The sequence below is a fragment of the Chelonia mydas genome, chromosome 2, assembly GCF_015237465.2.
Source record: "Chelonia mydas isolate rCheMyd1 chromosome 2, rCheMyd1.pri.v2, whole genome shotgun sequence".
NCBI lineage: Eukaryota > Metazoa > Chordata > Testudines > Cheloniidae > Chelonia > Chelonia mydas.
In genome coordinates this window covers 113512786-113530821 of record NC_057850.1, presented here as the reverse complement: position 1 = coordinate 113530821, position 18036 = coordinate 113512786, and the positions used below count along the sequence as shown (strand labels likewise).

Sequence of the window (18036 nt, the reverse complement as noted above, 5' to 3'; positions counted from 1 at the left end):
GGGCCTTACTGCAGCCCAAGCAGAGCAGGCTGGGCTGAGGCCCCTTTGCAGCCTGGGCCCGGCGCTGTGGTGCCAAGGCAAACCTGGTACTGGTAAAATTTGCTTTTGCTAGGGACTTCCTAAGTCCATGGGTAAAATCCTGGCCTCATTTAAATTAGTGCCATTGATTTCAATGAGGCCACGATTTCATCTCAGATCCTTTGGACCAGTGATCGGCTGCAGAGTAACATTTGCCTAGAAGTATGCTGCTGGTATGAAATATCAGGTATTTAACAAACATCTCTAAGTACTGAAACACTAACATTTACATGTAGTGCGCATTTTTAGTCCAGGCCTGACTAAGAAGTGGTGATGGCTTCTCTTCTTTGATTCAGAAAAAGCACAGTAGCATAGTGCAGTTTTTACCTTAAGAATCACATTATTAGGCTAGACTTCAAGGCAACATGCTGCTAGGTTTCTCAGTGTGAAAATGAGTGGTGCGCATGGAGGGATGGAGTGTGCCTTTTAAACTCTTGTTAGAGCTGCTCAATGATACAAAGGCAGAGCTGATAGATTTAAATTTGATCTCAGGCATCTTATCCCCAGTGCTGACTTTTTATTTTTAAAATTTTGCAATATATCCCCATCTTTCCATCAGTTAATGGTATTTTGTTCATTTTAAAAAAGTCTAGCTTGAACATCATAGAACACACATTCAGTCTTGCCTACCCCTTAACTGGCATGAGTCATAAGCCACATAGGAATGGTTGAAGAACAGGCTTAAGAGAAAAACATTTGCTGTCTCATTGAAGCTGGTTGGAAAATTCTGAAATCTGGATGAAAATTGAGGAAATATCTTTTGTTTTCCAGCCAGCTCTGCATCGTATCATAAAGCTGAAAGTCCTTCCTTTTTGGGATATATTTCTGGTGAAATTACTGAGCATCTCTTTTGTTCCCTGATCAAAATGTAGCATTTCTGGAGCAACTGAGATTTATTATTTTGCTTATACTGCCCCCTTCTTTCACAGTAAACTCCTTAGCTTTTTTTTTTACTGTACTCCAAAATAAACTCACAGCAGATCCATTTATCTTCAGAAAAAACTGTGAATATTATTGAAACGTAACTAATGTCAGTCAGTGGGATCCTAGGAGACAACAGTGCACACACGATAGTGATTTAGAAATGTCCATATAGTCCCTGTTCTGCTGTAACAGCTAGACTGGGTTTTGAATTTGTGCTTAAAATGTAATTCATAGATTAATGGAGTTTAAGGCCAGAAGGGGCCACTAGCTCATCAGCTCCTGAATATCACAGGCCATTACATTTTAGCCAAAAGAAAAGGAGTACTTGTGGCACCTTAGAGACTAACCAATTTATTTGAGCATAAGCTTTCGTGAGCTACAGCTGTAGCTCACGAAAGCTTATGCTCAAATAAATTGGTTAGTCTCTAAGGTGCCACAAGTACTCCTTTTCTTTTTGCGAATACAGACTAACACGGCTGTTACTCTGAAACCTACATTTTAGCCAGTTACCCTGTATTGAGCCCAGTAACTTGTGGCCAGTTGCTTGGATGAACCCACATGCTACATTAACTTTTAGAAACCTAAAAGCATGTACACCCTTATTAAAAGGTGACCTGCAATAGGGTTGTAGCCATTATCATTACTATTAATGACAATTAGGCTATCCATCAGCATGTGCAGGAGCTCTGATTGGCTTCTTTCCCCTATTCTTCCACTTCAGACAATCAGACAGGGATTTCCTCATAGACTAGGTGTTTTATTTGCAGGCTGGTAGGAGAATTGGGACGTCTGTAGGCTATGGGGGAATCCATAGGTTTGCAGCTGCATTGTTTGAGGAAGGGCATTGCAATTCCCTTGCCTGTGCACTCATGCTTCTGCCTCCCTTAATGTCAAAAGCCGGTTTCCTTCTCATAGAGCAACCCCCACCCACCCCAGACTGTAAGCATCCCTATGTAATAACCTGCTCTGCCAATTCCAGTTACTTAAATAATAGCAATGTTTATACAGATAATGAGAGAAATCCTAAACAAAGCCTAATAGCTGTGAAAAGCTGAGCTAACATGACTGAAAGCTTACTTACAGGAACACAGGTTAGGTACAATGAAAGCTTTATATCAGAAGGTGAGAATGTTCTCAGCCAACTGCCTCCAGCCCATCTGATGTTAGTGCTCTGGAGGGATGGAGGGGGAGTGTGTGTGTGTGTATCCAAGAATTCTTTCTCTGGGGTCATTCACTCAAGAGTGAATTAACATATTGGTATTTCATCAGCCCTGATAATCATAACTAGTTTGCATGCTATGCTTTAGCTCCGCACCATGCAGGGCTGTAAGGCTGTATCCCCTTTAAGAAGCCACATCCAATCCCACAGATACAATCATTGGACTTAGCTCCATTGGGACCAGCTTTAGTTCCTCAGTGACTGTTTGCAAAGGTATGTGTCATGCTTGTTCACTAGGTTACCCTTGTGATCAATTTGCTCCCAGTAACATAAGTAAGCACATCTTATTCATACAGATTTTAAGAGCAGTATGCTGAGCCATTTAGCACAAAGTGTATAATTAATATATTCAGACAGAGCCCGGTGTTTCATTCCCTCTCAATGATGATGTGAGGACTGTTAATGTTTGTACAGCACATTTGAAATGTTAAGTGCAGAGTCTCATTCTAGAATTGGAAATTGGCTGATATTTTGTGCTGATGACATTTGAGGCAGAATAAGACTCCACTTTCACTTCCATTAACTCTGCAGAGCTGGTTGACAAAAACAAGCTTTTACTACTTTTAAATCAGAAGATACGATTCAAATCCCCAGAGGGAGCAGATATATTGGGCAAAAGGGGGATGTTTTTACATAATCGCTTTTCTGACTATAACCACTCAGATTATAAAATGACAAAAGGAAAAAAATAACTAGTCATTTTGTGGTTTCAAGTGCTTTTTTGAGCACTTTAGCTCAAAGCCAACTTTAATTTAAAACCTGGGGTTTGGCACACTACTAGTCAACAAGGTAATGTTGAACTTTTGTGGATTTTTAAAAAAAGGAGAGAATTAAAACTGAGATGTTGGTTGGCTTATTTGAGAAAGAAAGAGAGAAATTAGCCAGTGCATTCTCTGTGTTTTACTGTTAGTCTATTGTCCCTAATCCAGGGTTGATTTAATAGCCTGTGTTAAAATGATAGAATCTAATGACTAAACAGGGAGTGCTTTATGGTTTGGTCCATGATTAATAGTGAAAGGTTTAAGAGCTATGGTTTTAAAAAAAAATCTTTGTAATCATGCCTCTGCACTTTCCTCATGTACTGACATACAATGAGACTGGGAGAATTCCCATGGGTATTGAAGGAGAATGTAGCCCTGGCTGTTACCCTAGGTGCTATATCAAACTTTGAGGGTTACCATCCCAGCTGGTTAAACTCTAGTGGCTCTCAAGAGTATTGAACCTCATTAGGCTTGTGAGGAGAACAGAATAGTTAGTTCACCAAACTAAGGCCTCTGGTTCACCAAACACTTACTTACATGTCTAACTTTAAGCAGGTGAGGAGTCTTAGCCCTGGTCTACACTACGAGTTTAGGTCAAATTTTGCAGCATTAGATCGATTTAACCCTGCACCCATCCACATGACGAAGCCATTTTTGTCGACTTAAAGGGCTCTTAAAATCTATTTCTATACTCCTCCCCGACAAGGGTATTAGCGCTGAAATCGACATTGCTGGGTCGAATTTGGGGTAGTGCGGACGCAATTCAACAGTATTGGCCTCCGGGAGCTATCCTAGAGTGCTCCATTGGACAGCACTTTCAACTCAGATGCACTAGCCAGGTAGACAGGAAAAGCACGGGAACTTTTGAATTTCATTTCCTGTTTGGCCAGAGTGGTGAGCTCATCAGGAGAGGTGACCATGCAGAGCTCATCAGCACAAGTGACCATGCAGTCCCAGAATCGCAAAAGAGCTCCAGGATGGACCGAACGGGAAGTACTGGATCTGATTGCTGTATGGGGAGAAAAATCCGTGGAGGCAGAACTCCGTTCCAAAAGACGAAATGCCAATATATTTGAAAAAATCTCCAAGGGCATGATGGACAGAGGCTATAACAGGGACCCGCAGCAGTACCGCGTGAAAATTAAGGAGCTCAGGCAAGCCTACCAAAAAACTAAAGAGGCAAATGGCCGCTCTGGGTCAGAGCCCCAGACATGCTACTTCTATGATGGGCTGCATGCAATTCTAGGGGGTGCCCCTGCCACTACCCCACCCCTGTCCGTGGACACCTGCAAGGGGGGAGTCTCACGCAACAGGGATGAGGATTTTGGGGATGAGGAGGAGGAGGATAGCGCACAATAGACAAGTGGAGAAACCCTTCTCCCCGACAGTCAGGAACTGTTTATCACCCTGGAGCCAATACCCTCCCAACTCTCCCAAGGCGGGCTCCCGGACCATGAAGCCAGAGAAGACACCTCTGGTGAGTGTACCTTTGTAAATATAATACATGGTTTAAAAGCAAGCATGTTTAATGATTAATTTGCCCTGAATACTTGGGATGCATTCATGGCCAGTACAGCTACTGGAAAAGTCTGTTAACGTGTCTGGGGATGGAGTGGAAATCCTCCAGGGACATTATTAAGGGGACATTCAGAGGTGGCCGTTCCTGCTGGGCTGTTTGCCTGTGGCTGAAAAGAAATCATCCCCTCTTTTAGCCACGCGGTGGTGGGGGAGGCCCGTTCACGTTTGTTCGTGTTTGGCTGGCAGGGATCTTCCCTGATACTAGTCACGCGGTGGGAGGAAGGGTGAAGCGATCATCCCAGAGAATTGGATGGGTGGGGGGTTTAGCTGGGTTTGTGCTGCACGTTAACCTGAAAACCGCAGCCCCTCCTTTTAAATGGCCAACCCAATGGGTTCTTGGTATGGGAAAGGAGGGCGCTGCTGTTTGAAATCATTCCCACATGTTATGAAGGTTGAAGAAGCCGAAAGACTGTGACTTACCATGGCTGCCTGCAAGCCGAATTCTGTTGCCTGACCCTGCATGTGTGATCTCTCATACCAAACCATTAGGCCCACAATATAAGATGCAAAATGCTACCTTGTACCAAAAGCACATGTGCTATGTAATGTTAACAGCTTGGTTCACCATGAAAGAGTCTACCCATTGTTCTCTAAAATGTGTCTGTTTAAATACTACTCTCCCTTTTTTCCTTCTGCAGCTGCAAATGTTTCAGCGCTCCCCCTATCATCTCCATCCCAGAGGCAAGCGCAGATAAGAAGGCAAAAAAAACGCACTCGTGATGAAATGTTCTCTGAGCTCATGCAGTCCTCCCACACTGAAAGAGCTCAGCAGAATACATGGAGGCAAACAATGGCAGAGTTCAGGAAAGCAGAAAATGAACGCGAGGACAGGAGGGATGGGCAAGATGAGAGGTTGTGGGAGCAAGAGGAGAGGTGGCGGCAGCGTGATGAGAGGAGGCAGGATGCAATGCTGAGGCTACTGGGGGATCAAACTGATATGCTCCGGCATCTGGTGGAGCTGCAGGAAAGGCAGCAGGAACACAGACCGCCGCTGCAGCCCCTGTGTAACCTCCCGTCCTCCTCCCCAAGTTCCAAAGCCTCCTCACCCAGACCCGTCCCAGGCTACCTTGGCAGTTATCCCCCTATTTGTGATGAATTAATAAAGAATGCATGATTTTGAAACAACAATGACTTTATTGCCTCTGCAAGTGGTGATTGAAGCAGGGAGGGCGCTTGGCTTACAGGGAAGTAGAATGAACCAAGGGGGCGGGTTTTCATCAAGGAGAAACAAACAGAACTGTCACACCGTAGCCTGGCCAGTCATGAAACTGGTTTTCAAAGCTTCTTTGATGTGCAGTGCATCCTGCTGTGCTCTTCTAATCGCCCTGGTGTCTGGCTGCGCGTAATCAACTGCCAGGCGATTTGCGTCAACCTCCCACCCCTCCATAAATGTCTCCCCCTTACTCTCACAGATATTGTGGAGCACACAGCAAGCAGCAATAACAATGGGAATATTGGTTTCGCTGAGGTCTAACCTAGTCAGTAAAGTACACCAGCGCGCTTTTAAACATCCAAATGCACATTCTACCACCATTCTGCACTTGCTCAGCCTATAGTTGAACAGCTCCTGACCACTGTCCAGGGTGCCTGTGTATGGCTTCATGAGCCATGGCATTAAGAGGCAGGCTGGGTCCCCAAAGATAACTATAGGCATTTCAACATCCCCAATGGTTATTTTCTGGTCTGGGAAGTAAGTCCCTTCCTGCAGCTGTTCAAACAGACCAGAGTTCCTGAAGATGCGAGTGTCATGTATCTTTCCCAGCCATCCCATATTGATGTCGGTGAAACATCCCTTGTGATCCACCAGTGCTTGCAGCACCTTTGAAAAGTACCCCTTTCGGTTTATATACTGACTGCCAAGGTGGTCTGGTCCCAAGATAGGGATATGCGTTCCGTCTATCACCCCACCACAGGTAGGGAATCCCATTGCAGCAAAGCCATCCACTATGACCTGCATGTTTCCCAGAGTCACTACCCTTGATAGCAGCAGTTCAGTGATTTTGTTGGCTACTTGGATCACAGCAGCCCCTACAGTAGATTTGCTCACTCCAAATTGATTCCTGACTGACCTGGTAGCTGTCTGGCGTTGCAAGCTTCCAGAGGGCTATTGCCACTCGCTTGTGAACTGTGAGGGCTGCTCTCATCTTGGTATTCTTGCGCTTCAGGGCAGGGGAAAGCAAGTCACAAAGTTCCATGAAAGTGCCCTTACGCATGCGAAAATTTCGCAGCCAGTGGGAATCATCCCAGACCCGCAACACTATGCGGTCCCACCAGTCTGTGCTTGTTTCCTGGGCCCAGAATCGGTGTTCCATGGCATGAGCCTGCCCCATTGCCACCAGGATGGCCAAATTGCCAGGGTCCATACTTTGAGAGAAGTCTGTGTCCATGTCCTCATCACTCTCGTCACCGTGCTGCCATCACCTCCTCGCCTGCTTTTGCAGGTTCTGGTACTGCACATACTACAGGATAATGTGCGAGGTGTTTACAATGCTCATAACTGCCGCGGAGATCTTAGCGGGCTCCATGCTCGCTGTGGTATGGCGTCTGCAGGAGAGCAGAGTTGCAGCGGAAGCGGTGGCTGATGACGGTTGCCATGAGAATAGATATTTATAGAGAACGATGAGAGGACCTGCGAGATGGATTCATGAGAGCAGGAGAGCAGAGTTGCAGCGGAAGCAGTGGAGGACAATGGTTAGCACCTCTCACATTTCCCGAGGAAGAACACACGTATCCGGGAGCCCATGACAGACAACATGAAGAAATTCGCTATTGAGACAATAGCAGCAGAGCAGAGTTGCAGCGGAAGCGGTGGATGACGATGGTTAGCAGTCCGACTGCACCGTCTGCTGAAAGCAGTATGGCGTCCGCACGGAAAAAAGGCACGAAATGATTGTCTGCCGTTGCTTTCACGGAGGGAGGGGCAACTGACGACATGAACCCAAAACCACCCGCGACAATGTTTTTGCCCCATCAGGCATTGGGAGCTTAACCCAGAATTCCAGTGGGCAGCGGAGACTGTGGGAACTGTGGGATAGCTACCCACAGTCCACCGCTCCGTAAGTCAATGCTAGCCATGGTAGTGAGGACGCACCCCACTGACTTAATGCGCTTAGTGTGGACATACGCAACTGACTGTATAAAATCGATTTCTAAAAATCTACTTCTGTAATATCGACCTAATTTCGTAGTATAGACATACCCTTAGTGATGTAAGTAGAAGATCAGTCCCACCGAAGTCACTAGAATGACTCGCCTGCTTAAAGTTAGGCACGTGTTTTGAGCACCTTGCTGAATTAGGTCTAAATTCTTAAAGAAAAGATTATGGTGTAAATGGACCAAACTTCAGGAGATTTCAGAGCCAAGGCTTCCTCTCCATCCTGTGCTCTCCTGCTATCCTGAGATTTCCTAGCATTATGGATACTCCACTGTAAAGCACTGTGACATCTGGACGTAATGGTGAGTTCATGTTACTAGGCTTGTTCCTTGTCCATTTTCAGGGTAATGTATTGTCTTTGGGGTTGCTGTCTTCCTCTTGTGATTCTCTTCTCATTCTCCCCTTTGATTTCTCTGCTTCCCCGCACCCTCTTACCGGAACTTCTGATCTGTGTTTAAAAAGGAAGCTGAGAAGTTGTCAGGCCTGGTGAAGTTGATACGTTCAACAACTCAGTCTTAACATGTTTGGTTTGTTGTCTTTATAGTGGATTGCACCTTTTCCTGTACTTACCCCCACTACTAGCAAGGGGCTTGTCAGTTTCAATCAGAGTGCATCATGATTTTGTCATGTGCTTCTGACTCCTCAAGGCCCCAGTCCTGCAACTGATAGTTCATGACATGCACGGCTGTGTTGGCACTGAGCCCTATTGAAATCAGTGGGGCTCCATGCAGGCACAGCAGTCTGCCCCTGTGCTGTCAAATACAGGATTGGAGCCTTAACGTGCTTTCTCTGATGTTCATATGTTGTTCAGGATTCAGCACCCAGTGCTCAGGCACCCAGGTGATGGGTATGGTATAAGAACCTAAACAGAATAAGAAAAGTATGTTTTTTTCCCCCAGGAATGTTAGTTCCCCTGTATTATAAACATGTTATGACTGACCTATAAAGCAGAACTGAATTTATGCGGAGAAAGTCCTAATGTACATGGATGTGTATTTGCTTTGACATGAGATCCTCCATCAATCTACGCTTGGGGCCAAGTGCTGTCCTTTTGCAGAAGAGAGGATGCATTGTGGGGGGTGAGGAATAAGTATTTTGCATGTGCCAAGATTTTTCTGGCTATTGCTGACAGTTCCTGCCTTGAATTTAACCCATGTGACACCCCTTTTGGGATTCCTCTGTTTCAGGCACAGAGGCTATGAGGATCCATGAGATAGGTACCCTCTGGGGAACATTAGATCCTCAGGGATCACATTTCCAGTGCAGTGCCCCTGAACCGCACAGCTCCTTTCACTTTCAGGAGGAAAAATGCATGCATGTTTGAGAACTGAATTTTGTACTTAATTCCTAGTGCAGCACTAAATAAAAGCAACAAATAAGGCCGGACATTTCCAGGATGTCACAGATGTATCATCTTGTGAATAACATGATTGCCTTGCACCAGAATCTTCCATTAGCATAACATTCATCCATGTGTCAGACTGGAGGTGACTGTGTGTGAGAGAGAGAGCCATGCAATGGAGAAAGCTGCATTACAGCTGGTATGCCTTGCACAGTCAGAACAGCTTGCACTTCTCCTACCTCCTCTCTGCTTCTGATGTGTGTGTGTATGTGCGCGTGTACTTAAACCTGTCATCTTTTCTTATCCCACCCAAGCAGCTGGCTTTCATGTTAAGTGGTTATTATTAACTGCATGATCAGTTTACACCAGCTTTATCTAGGCAAATCACCTAAGTCAAACACTGAGAGAAAGAGGCTGGCCCGGAGACCTCTGTCAAAGCCATTTAGAAGCATAGTGGCAATTAATAATCCTGTGGAATCCAGTGAACTGGCACCTTGGGAGCAGTCAGAGTATTCTTAGAAGGATTAACCTCGGTAAATATTTATATATTCTCTGCCAGCACTTAACGTGGGAGAAGTTATAGGAAATCTAAGATTGGTGCATAAGTATTTGTAGGAGGAAGATCATTAGGGTTAGACTATATACTCCCTCCTTGTTAAACAACAAAAATGTCAGTGTCCAGCTTTAAAAGAGACATCTGTGCTCGCAGAAAGTTGGTTTTGTGTTTGGCTTCTCTGGGGTTGAACTAAGGGAGCATTCAGTGCAAACAAGCCACCTCAACTCTGCTGCTCAACTGTGCTGTCTTGGAAGGTATTTTTAAATGACGAATTGCTTCTTAAATTTCAGTTTGAGACAGAATAGCTTACAAAGCGATAAAATACAGCACATTGGAAGTACTGAGCTGGCATTAACTATTAAACCACAAGGGCAGACTCACTAAACCCGAAGGGGGCCTAGATGAACCCCCAAGAGCAGGGCCCCAAACTTACGTGGGTTTTAAGGTTTGACGAGACTCTGGCATGCAGGCCTGTTTAGTGAACCATCCAAATGTGTAGATACTTATCTAAAGGTTTCCTAAATTATCCAGACCTGTGGCTCTCTCTCTACCCTATGAAGTCCTGTCTTTCTCACTTGCAATTGGTAATGTGTGACTCTGGGGCATAAGAGGGGAGTAGATCACTCCTGTGTGTTTCAATTGTGTATTCCATATAAACTCTCAGAGCACTTTACAAACCATTCATCAAGATTCACAACATCCCACATGCTAAGGTTATGTAAGTGGTGGAATCCTCAGTTTACGGATGGGGAACTGGGGCACAGAGGTCGAGTGATTTGCTCCAGGTCACACAGCAAACTTAAGCTATAGCTGGGAGTAGAACCCAATCTGATGACTCCCCATCTTGTGCTTTTGCTACAGGGCTCCCAGAAGGGAGGGGTGGACCAATCCACAGTACTCTTATCAAGAGGACCCGCTCAATAGGTCTAGAGCTTCCAACCCCCTGATCCAGCCTTTAAACTGCCACTATTAAATGATAATAGATTTGAGAATTGCTAGCTATTAGAAGTTTTACGTAGGGTGACCAGAGAGCAAGTGTGGAGAAATTGGAACGGGGGTGGAAGGTAATAGGCACCTGTACAAAACAAAGCCCCAAATAGTGGGACTGTCCCTAAAAAATTGGGACATCTCATCACCCTAGTTTTATGTAGTATTATCATTTATTTGATGTTTTAAAGAGAATAAAAAACAAATGATCCCTGCCCTGAAGTGCTTACCTTGCAAATAAGACAAACGTAAAATATGGAGATGAGAAAGTAAGAAGGCTGGGGAAGGTGGGATGATAGTTAAACAAATGGAAATGTGAGTCCTAGACCAAGCAAATCTTAAATGTTCTGATATTTTAAAATAGAAACTAGGTGGGCGGTGGGGGTGGGGGGGGAGCGGGCTCAGGAATAGAAGCCATTGTTGGAGATCAAGAGAAAATAGGTTTTGAAAAGGAAGGAAGATAGGACAATTTGTGTTTGCAGTCAGGGGGTTGTTGTTTCAGGGATATGGATCAGATAACATGCATTATTGGTCATCGTAGAGTGACATAGGTTTATAAACAGTAAGTGAGGCATCATGTGGTGATGACCTCATCCAGTAAGAGAGAAAATTCAGGATGGCCTGTGCTTCATCGAAATTGTTTTATTTGGCATTTCTTGCTTCTGCCCTCCTCTTGCTTGAACTCTGCCTTTGTTCTAATTCATAGTCTCTCACTCTTCCTGACCTCCACCTTTTTACATTTGATTCAGGCCCATCTTCTCTCTACTTTTGACAAAAGGCAAGAATATGTTTTCATTTCTGTCCACACACAAATGTCACAACAATGACCGCCTTCACATGCTCTTTTGTAACCAGCAGAAGCCCTGCAAATTTTTCCTAAGCAAAGAGCTTATTATTTCTCATTGAAGACTAATGCTGAGCACCAAAATCATCTTAAAGTCCCTCCTCTCCCCCCCTCCCGCTTATGATGTGTTAACTCAAAACCATTTTGTGACAAGGAGTTTGCTCTAGGAAGGCTTCATCATAAATGGATTATTTCTAGTGAGTCTGTCTGATTTGAAAAGAGGAGACTTGTATAGAAACGCCACCTCAGTCTTCACTATAAAGTGTTGCTGAAATAGAGTATGTTTATTCTACAGAAGCCAGTTAGTGGACTCTAATAACTTGATTAAATTTTTGATTGAAGTGAAACTATTGAATGTCTGAAATATAATCGTTGAAATTAAAACCCAAACTGCAACTAAAAACAACTCTAGGTGGTTTAGAGGCTAGGTTTGTTTTGATGTGTAGGGTTTTTGAGACCTCAGCATTAACAGGACACAGTTGTGATGCAATGTTGCCTTAATGTCACGAGGATGTGCTTTAGTATTCTAGTTTTTCTTTTGAATAAATATTTGCACTTGTAGTTTTTAAAACTTCTTCAGAGCCAAGGAAACAGTAACTAAAAATATTTTTCTATCCCAGCTGCTGTGCATGGAAAGCTGCATTCGCCTTTCAGACAGTGTTAGTGGACTGGTATTCAGAAGCCGTTTCAAATTCTGGGTCTGCCACAGTTTGAATCTGTGACCTTGGGCACGTCACTTAGGTGCTTTTGAAGATATTATTGTAAGGCCCATTGTCAAAAATGACTTAAGCAGCTAGGAGTCTAAGTCTTATTGAAAGTTAATAGGACTTAAGTAACTTTTGAAAATTTTACCCCCAGTTTCTTTTTGCAAGTTTCTCATCTGTAAAAGGGGGAAAATTTTCCCTGCCCTAGCTTAGTGGCTGTTCCAACGAGCTTATAATATCGTACAGTGCTAGCTTAGACCAGGGCTGTTGTGCGAGAATGAAAACAGTACTGCATTTTTTTATCCTTATCTGGCCCCGGCAACAAGCTGCGTGTAGCCACAGGAGAAAGCAGTAGCAGCTCAGTATTGTGTCATTTTCATTAAAAAATAAATGCATGAGTTAGCCATGTTGCTGCCTGGGCAGGGCTGGAACCTGAAGTGCTCTGTCTCTCCAGGTAACTGGGGCAGCATAAAGTGTCCCAACCTTACATGGAAAGGTTAGTTCAGTTTCCATGGCCCATTCTGGCTTTCGTCATTGCTGAGATTTCTAGTTGTGAAGTTGGTTTCTGGGGTATGGATGCTTAGCCAGTAGGGTCAAACAGCCGTCAGAGGTTGGTGGCTTTCAGTTGCTTCCAACCAAGGCTGGATTTGTGCTGGCAAGCTGGAAGAGAAAGGCCTCTCTGTCAGGGCTTGACTCTTCCATTCTCTTTTGAGCTGCAGTTCCAGGCGTTCACATGCTGAAAAGCATGTCCTACAAAATATAAATCGTGAAACTCCACTGGAAATTAAAACCTGCATTTTGTAGAAGCATTTTGAGCCTCCTGTAAGTAGCCAAAATTGTGTCACTAGGTCTTGTGCCACTAAGATCAGTGTCACAGCTACTCAGCCACTCTGCAGCGGCAATTTATATTAGCAATTAGAACTTTAATATTAAGTTCTTTAAATACTATGTCATTTACAGCCTAGATGACACCGAACAAGAGCATTGTGAGATTTGGGGAGTAGGCTGAATCCCATAGCTGGGACAGTTATTTTCAGACCAAAGGTGAGATGGGGAGTAAACTATTTAAGTCGAAGAGGTGCTCTCTATCAAGACTGGGTTTAGACACACAGCGGGGAGGAGGAAAACTTGTCTCTGCTGCTAGCTGTAGTGTATTTCTTCAAAGACAGAGAACCGCTGTCTCATGGCTTAGCAATTCTGGATACGCAAAGCAAATATGGATCTATTAGAAGTTGTGATTGACACTTATAAAAATCATAATGGATGCAACTACTGTGTGATCTTGAATATTTTTTGAAGCATGCTATAAACTACATAAACATATCTGCTAACCAGAGGCTCTAATGAGAAGATAGCACAAAACAGGTGCTTACCAAGTGCTGTGTTTACGAGTAGGAACAGATACTTATCAAAAGTGTTTCACAGGGTCAAGAGAATTTGGAACCACGGCTGAGATTTTCAATTGAGCCTAAAGGAGTTAGGCACCCAGATCCCGATTTAGTCAGAGTTGAGTGCCTGACTCCTTTGAAAAGCCCAATCCAATTCTGTTAATTTCTTCTCCTCATTTGTTGAGGGTGTTCATCACCTCTCACAATTCGGCACTTAGGGCAAGGAAAAATGTATAGAATGATGCTACGATTGCCTAAGTTTTACCTTTAAGTGGGTTGTTTTCTTTCTCCTGACAGATTACAACAGCAGTGACCTAAAAACAGCTTGCCGAAAGCATGAACTTTTCGTTAGCTTCCAAGATTTGGGATGGCAGGTGTGTGATGTTTCTCTCTGAGTAAGCTAGACATTTATTATGAAATATTATCTAAACAATGGTATGGTAATCCCAGTAGACACTACTAGCACACTTCAAACGACCCTTGTGCCACCACATTAAAACTAGTCATTGGGGAGATCAAATATTGAGAGCTTTGGGATTCGATAGATCCCAGAGGGAGTCTGGCGTATCTTTAGATATTTAATATTTCACATGGTACTGTATTATGCAGCCCTACTGCTGGACAGCAGGATAGTAATGAGGCCTGTAGATCTAGTCTGAGACCCAGTGTGCACATAGAAAAACTGATTTTAGTTAAACTAGTGCAACTACCAGTTTGGTTTAAACCGGATATAAAGTGTGTTCGCCCAATAGGTTTACACTGGTTTAACTAAATTGATTGATCTAAAATTGTTTTTTAAACCACTAAGTTTTTGTGATCAGGGCTGTTCCTGGGCCACAAAATGTCAAACTGGAACCCTTTCAAAGAATTATTTTTTTCATAGATTTTTCTCATCTGTTTGAAATTTTGGAGCACTTTTGTAACAGAGATAAAGAATTAATGTAAATCAAGGGCTAGTTGGTGATAGCTAAAATCTTTGAGACTATAATTCAGTTCAAACCTTTCTGACCCCATACACAAGTGTACTCATCCTGGGAGCACAGAAAGGGGGTGTTGTGTAGCTTGCACACAATTCCAGCATAGTTCTACAACCGGCACTGCGTCACCCTGGAAGCTGGCCAATTTACTAAGATGTAGCCAAGGCTTAAATTCGAATGGATCACAACCCAGAACTACTTCTGGAGGCTGCAATCCTGTTCAGAGTCCCTTTTAAAAAAAAAGTAAAGTTGTCAGAAAACCGTCAGCATAGGACCTGCATGTAACCAATATACTGAGTCTGCAGCCAACCTGAAACAGTAGCTCTGGGAGGTGTGAACCGCCCAAACTCATCTCACTGTCGTGTTAACCCATACCCCATGATGTTTTAAAGGTCAGTGTTAACTTTCACTGCTGCTCGAAACCAGCTGAGGAGGGGGACTATAATATGAAGAACAGAGTTACCAAGAGTGACATTGTAAATGAAGCATTATGGGTGGGTGGCACGAGACCCACTCCTTTCCCCTTCAGTGGAGCTGAAGCAGACCCTAGGGCGGCAAGGGAAGGCAGATGAGCTGAGTGCAGCAGGGCCTTCAAGCTCATTCTCCTCCCACCAGATTGAATACTCGGAGTTACAGGGGGAATGTAGGTCAGGGTAACTTCTTCACTGGCTCATGGAGGCTGCTGCTTCTCCCACAGCACCTGTTATACTTAGGTCACGGTTTTTAAGTTTCTCTTCACAAGCATGAGGGCTAGATGCTTGCTTTTCACAAAGAAAGCTTTTGGTTTCTTCACATGATGATGGGAGTTAATGCTATATACCTTAATCAAGCCCTACCCATGGCTATGTCTAAAAGATGATGATCAAGCATGTGCCAGTGGTTAACATTTACAAGTAATTACTCAAAGAGGTAACACGTAGGAGGGCATCACTATTTTTATTCTAAACCTTGAGCCCAAGGTTTAATTCAAATTGTATGTTTGGCAATTCAGCACCCAACAATCAAACTTATAACAGGTAGCTTCCACAGTAACTGTCCTTTTAAATAAGTATTAATATCTACTTTAGTTGAAGATACAGTGATTTGGAATAGCTGGTTGCTGGGGAAACAATCTCACAACTTGAATTTAAACACATGCATCAGGAAAGTCGTACTATGTGCATTAAAATTTGGTGACAGTTGATGACGTTCATTTTAAACGCAGCATTCCAGAATGTTGAACAAAAGATAGCATTGGTGCGTGTACTTAATATACAATGTTAATGTCTTAAGCAAATAGGATGGTAGGAAGCGGTACTTCAGTCATGTTTCTTCAAGGGTGAGAAAAATAAGGTTTTTTTGTTTTGTTTTTTGTCTACAGCACTCAAATTATATGCTACCATTTCAAATGCCAAATATATTATCTTCTCTTCTGTAGAGTATCAGGGCTCTCAGAATTTTCAACCAGATTATAGAAGTGGTGAGAACTTTTTTTGTGTGTGCAGTACTTCAAAGAATACAGACTCTTGTGGGAAGTTTTCCATGGACAAATTTAAATTAAAAACGGCACCGCAGTGGCTAATGGGTGCCCTATGCTCCCATTCTCTATGGATGCTCTCTGGAAGGACTAAATCTCCCTAGATACATTTTCAGCCCTTTTGGTGAGTACAGGGAGTGCAGCATCAGAGTCCCTGGCTTTTGTATATCATCGGAGATGCAGTCCCAGCTAGATAGCCCAACCCCAAGAGTGGAAGTGTAAGGCACTGTGGTGCCATTTTTTAATCCAAATTTTAGTTTTTGATCAAAATAATGTTTTCCATGCAAAGCTGACACTTTTTGACAAAACCCCGACAACAGGCCTAATTGTGTACTGTTACCCCTATATGCCATCTGTTACAAAAATCAAACAGGCAACTTTAATTCCACTGAAATATTTTCTTTTTATTTCCTAACAAAGGATTGGATAATTGCACCAAAAGGCTATGCAGCAAACTACTGTGATGGAGAATGCTCTTTCCCACTCAATGCACACATGAATGCCACCAATCATGCCATTGTACAAACTTTGGTGAGTATACAGAAAGACTTGTGCTAAACTACAACTGAAGTTGGAGATCAGATTAGTTGGTACAATCAAATTGTTTTCTTTTTTGAAACAGGTTCATCTTATGAATCCTGAATACGTTCCCAAACCCTGTTGTGCACCTACCAAACTAAATGCCATATCCGTTCTTTACTTTGATGATAACTCCAACGTTATTTTGAAAAAATATAGGAATATGGTAGTAAGAGCGTGTGGGTGTCACTGACACACAAACATTCTTCACCCAGACCTACTGTGCAATTCTACCATGAACTTCTAGATTATACCTACCTGACCTTGGAGAAAGTCGAGATGAAGCAGACTTCCAAAACACAATGTGTGCGCCTTCTGAGAGGAAGCAGCAGGATACTTCTTCATTGACATGCACTCACTTTGTAATGGGAACAGGTGCTGGATTTTTTTTTAAAAAAAAAAACCGGATGTACAGCATGGCAGTCTTTCTGATCTGCAAAAACGAACTGCACGGCTTGCAAGAAAGAAATCTGTCCTGACAAATTTTGTTAGCGTCAGTCATTCTCTGTATGGTATTAAAGTCCCCTGAGAGTAGCAGAAACTTAAAACAGGAGCTTGACCTTGTCAGCTGGTCAGTCTGCAATTCAGTTTTACCAAACCAGCATGTGCTACATGTAAGCCTTGAAAAAGTGTCTCCTGTAGATAAAAAGCAAAGCTGTAGTAGTAAAATATAGAAATGAATGGTTTTAATACCTTACTATCATGCATTTTATGTTAGGAAGTGCCTTCTATTTCAAGAATATAGTTGCTACATCAATATGAGTGGTTTCTTCCAGAGGCCAACTTGATAAAGAGCATCTTCAGTTGTGCCAAAGCAAACCTTTGACCCTCTGCATTCTCCAAACACACATGCTGAACCACAGACTTGACTAGATATTTAACTGCACCATGTATTAGTTCCATAAGGCGAAAGCCACTCCCTACCTGGTTTTTTGAGATGAATGTTCCAACTAGGCAGTGAATTTCTAAATTTGTTCTTGAGCAGCTTCCCACCTTGTTTAGATTCTATAACTCCTGCAAGATGCATCAACTAAGCCTGTTCTGTTTTAGTTCAAAACATTCTTTGCTCCTAAACTGTACCACCACAGAGGAGGCTGCAATCAGGACAGTTCTACAACTGTAAGTTTATACATAAATTTAGAAGCAGCTCCTGTGCTGGAGAGTGGACATGCAGTTAATGTAAAACTATCTGGCCAAAAAGGAAATTGCATTTAAGAAGTTGGTTTAAAGGATATATTCACATTTTAGCCATAGCTTCTAATAGACTAGTTTTATTCCCAACATTAATAGTAACAATGAATGTTCTGATCAATGTTAAAACTTGTATTAAATACACTTACCTCTAACTCTTGCATTTAAAAAGGCTTCTTGTAAATACAAGCTATAATTTATTGCAGTTGTCATCCTTGTGCTGTAACATTTATAGAAA

General features: G+C 43.1%; 1 protein-coding gene across 1 annotated transcript in view; it reads left to right on the top strand.

Annotated features, from left to right (window-relative positions):
* Positions 1–16998, top strand: part of BMP6 (bone morphogenetic protein 6) — a 163170-nt gene extending 146172 nt beyond the window's left edge. Inside the window, exons 5-7 of the mRNA XM_027826672.3 lie at positions 13833–13909; positions 16449–16559; positions 16651–16998. Coding sequence (XP_027682473.2) covers positions 13833–13909; positions 16449–16559; positions 16651–16800 — 338 coding nt within the window. The 3' untranslated portion in view covers positions 16801–16998. The remainder of the gene's footprint in view (positions 1–13832; positions 13910–16448; positions 16560–16650) is intronic.
* The last annotated feature ends 1038 nt before the right edge of the window (positions 16999–18036 follow it).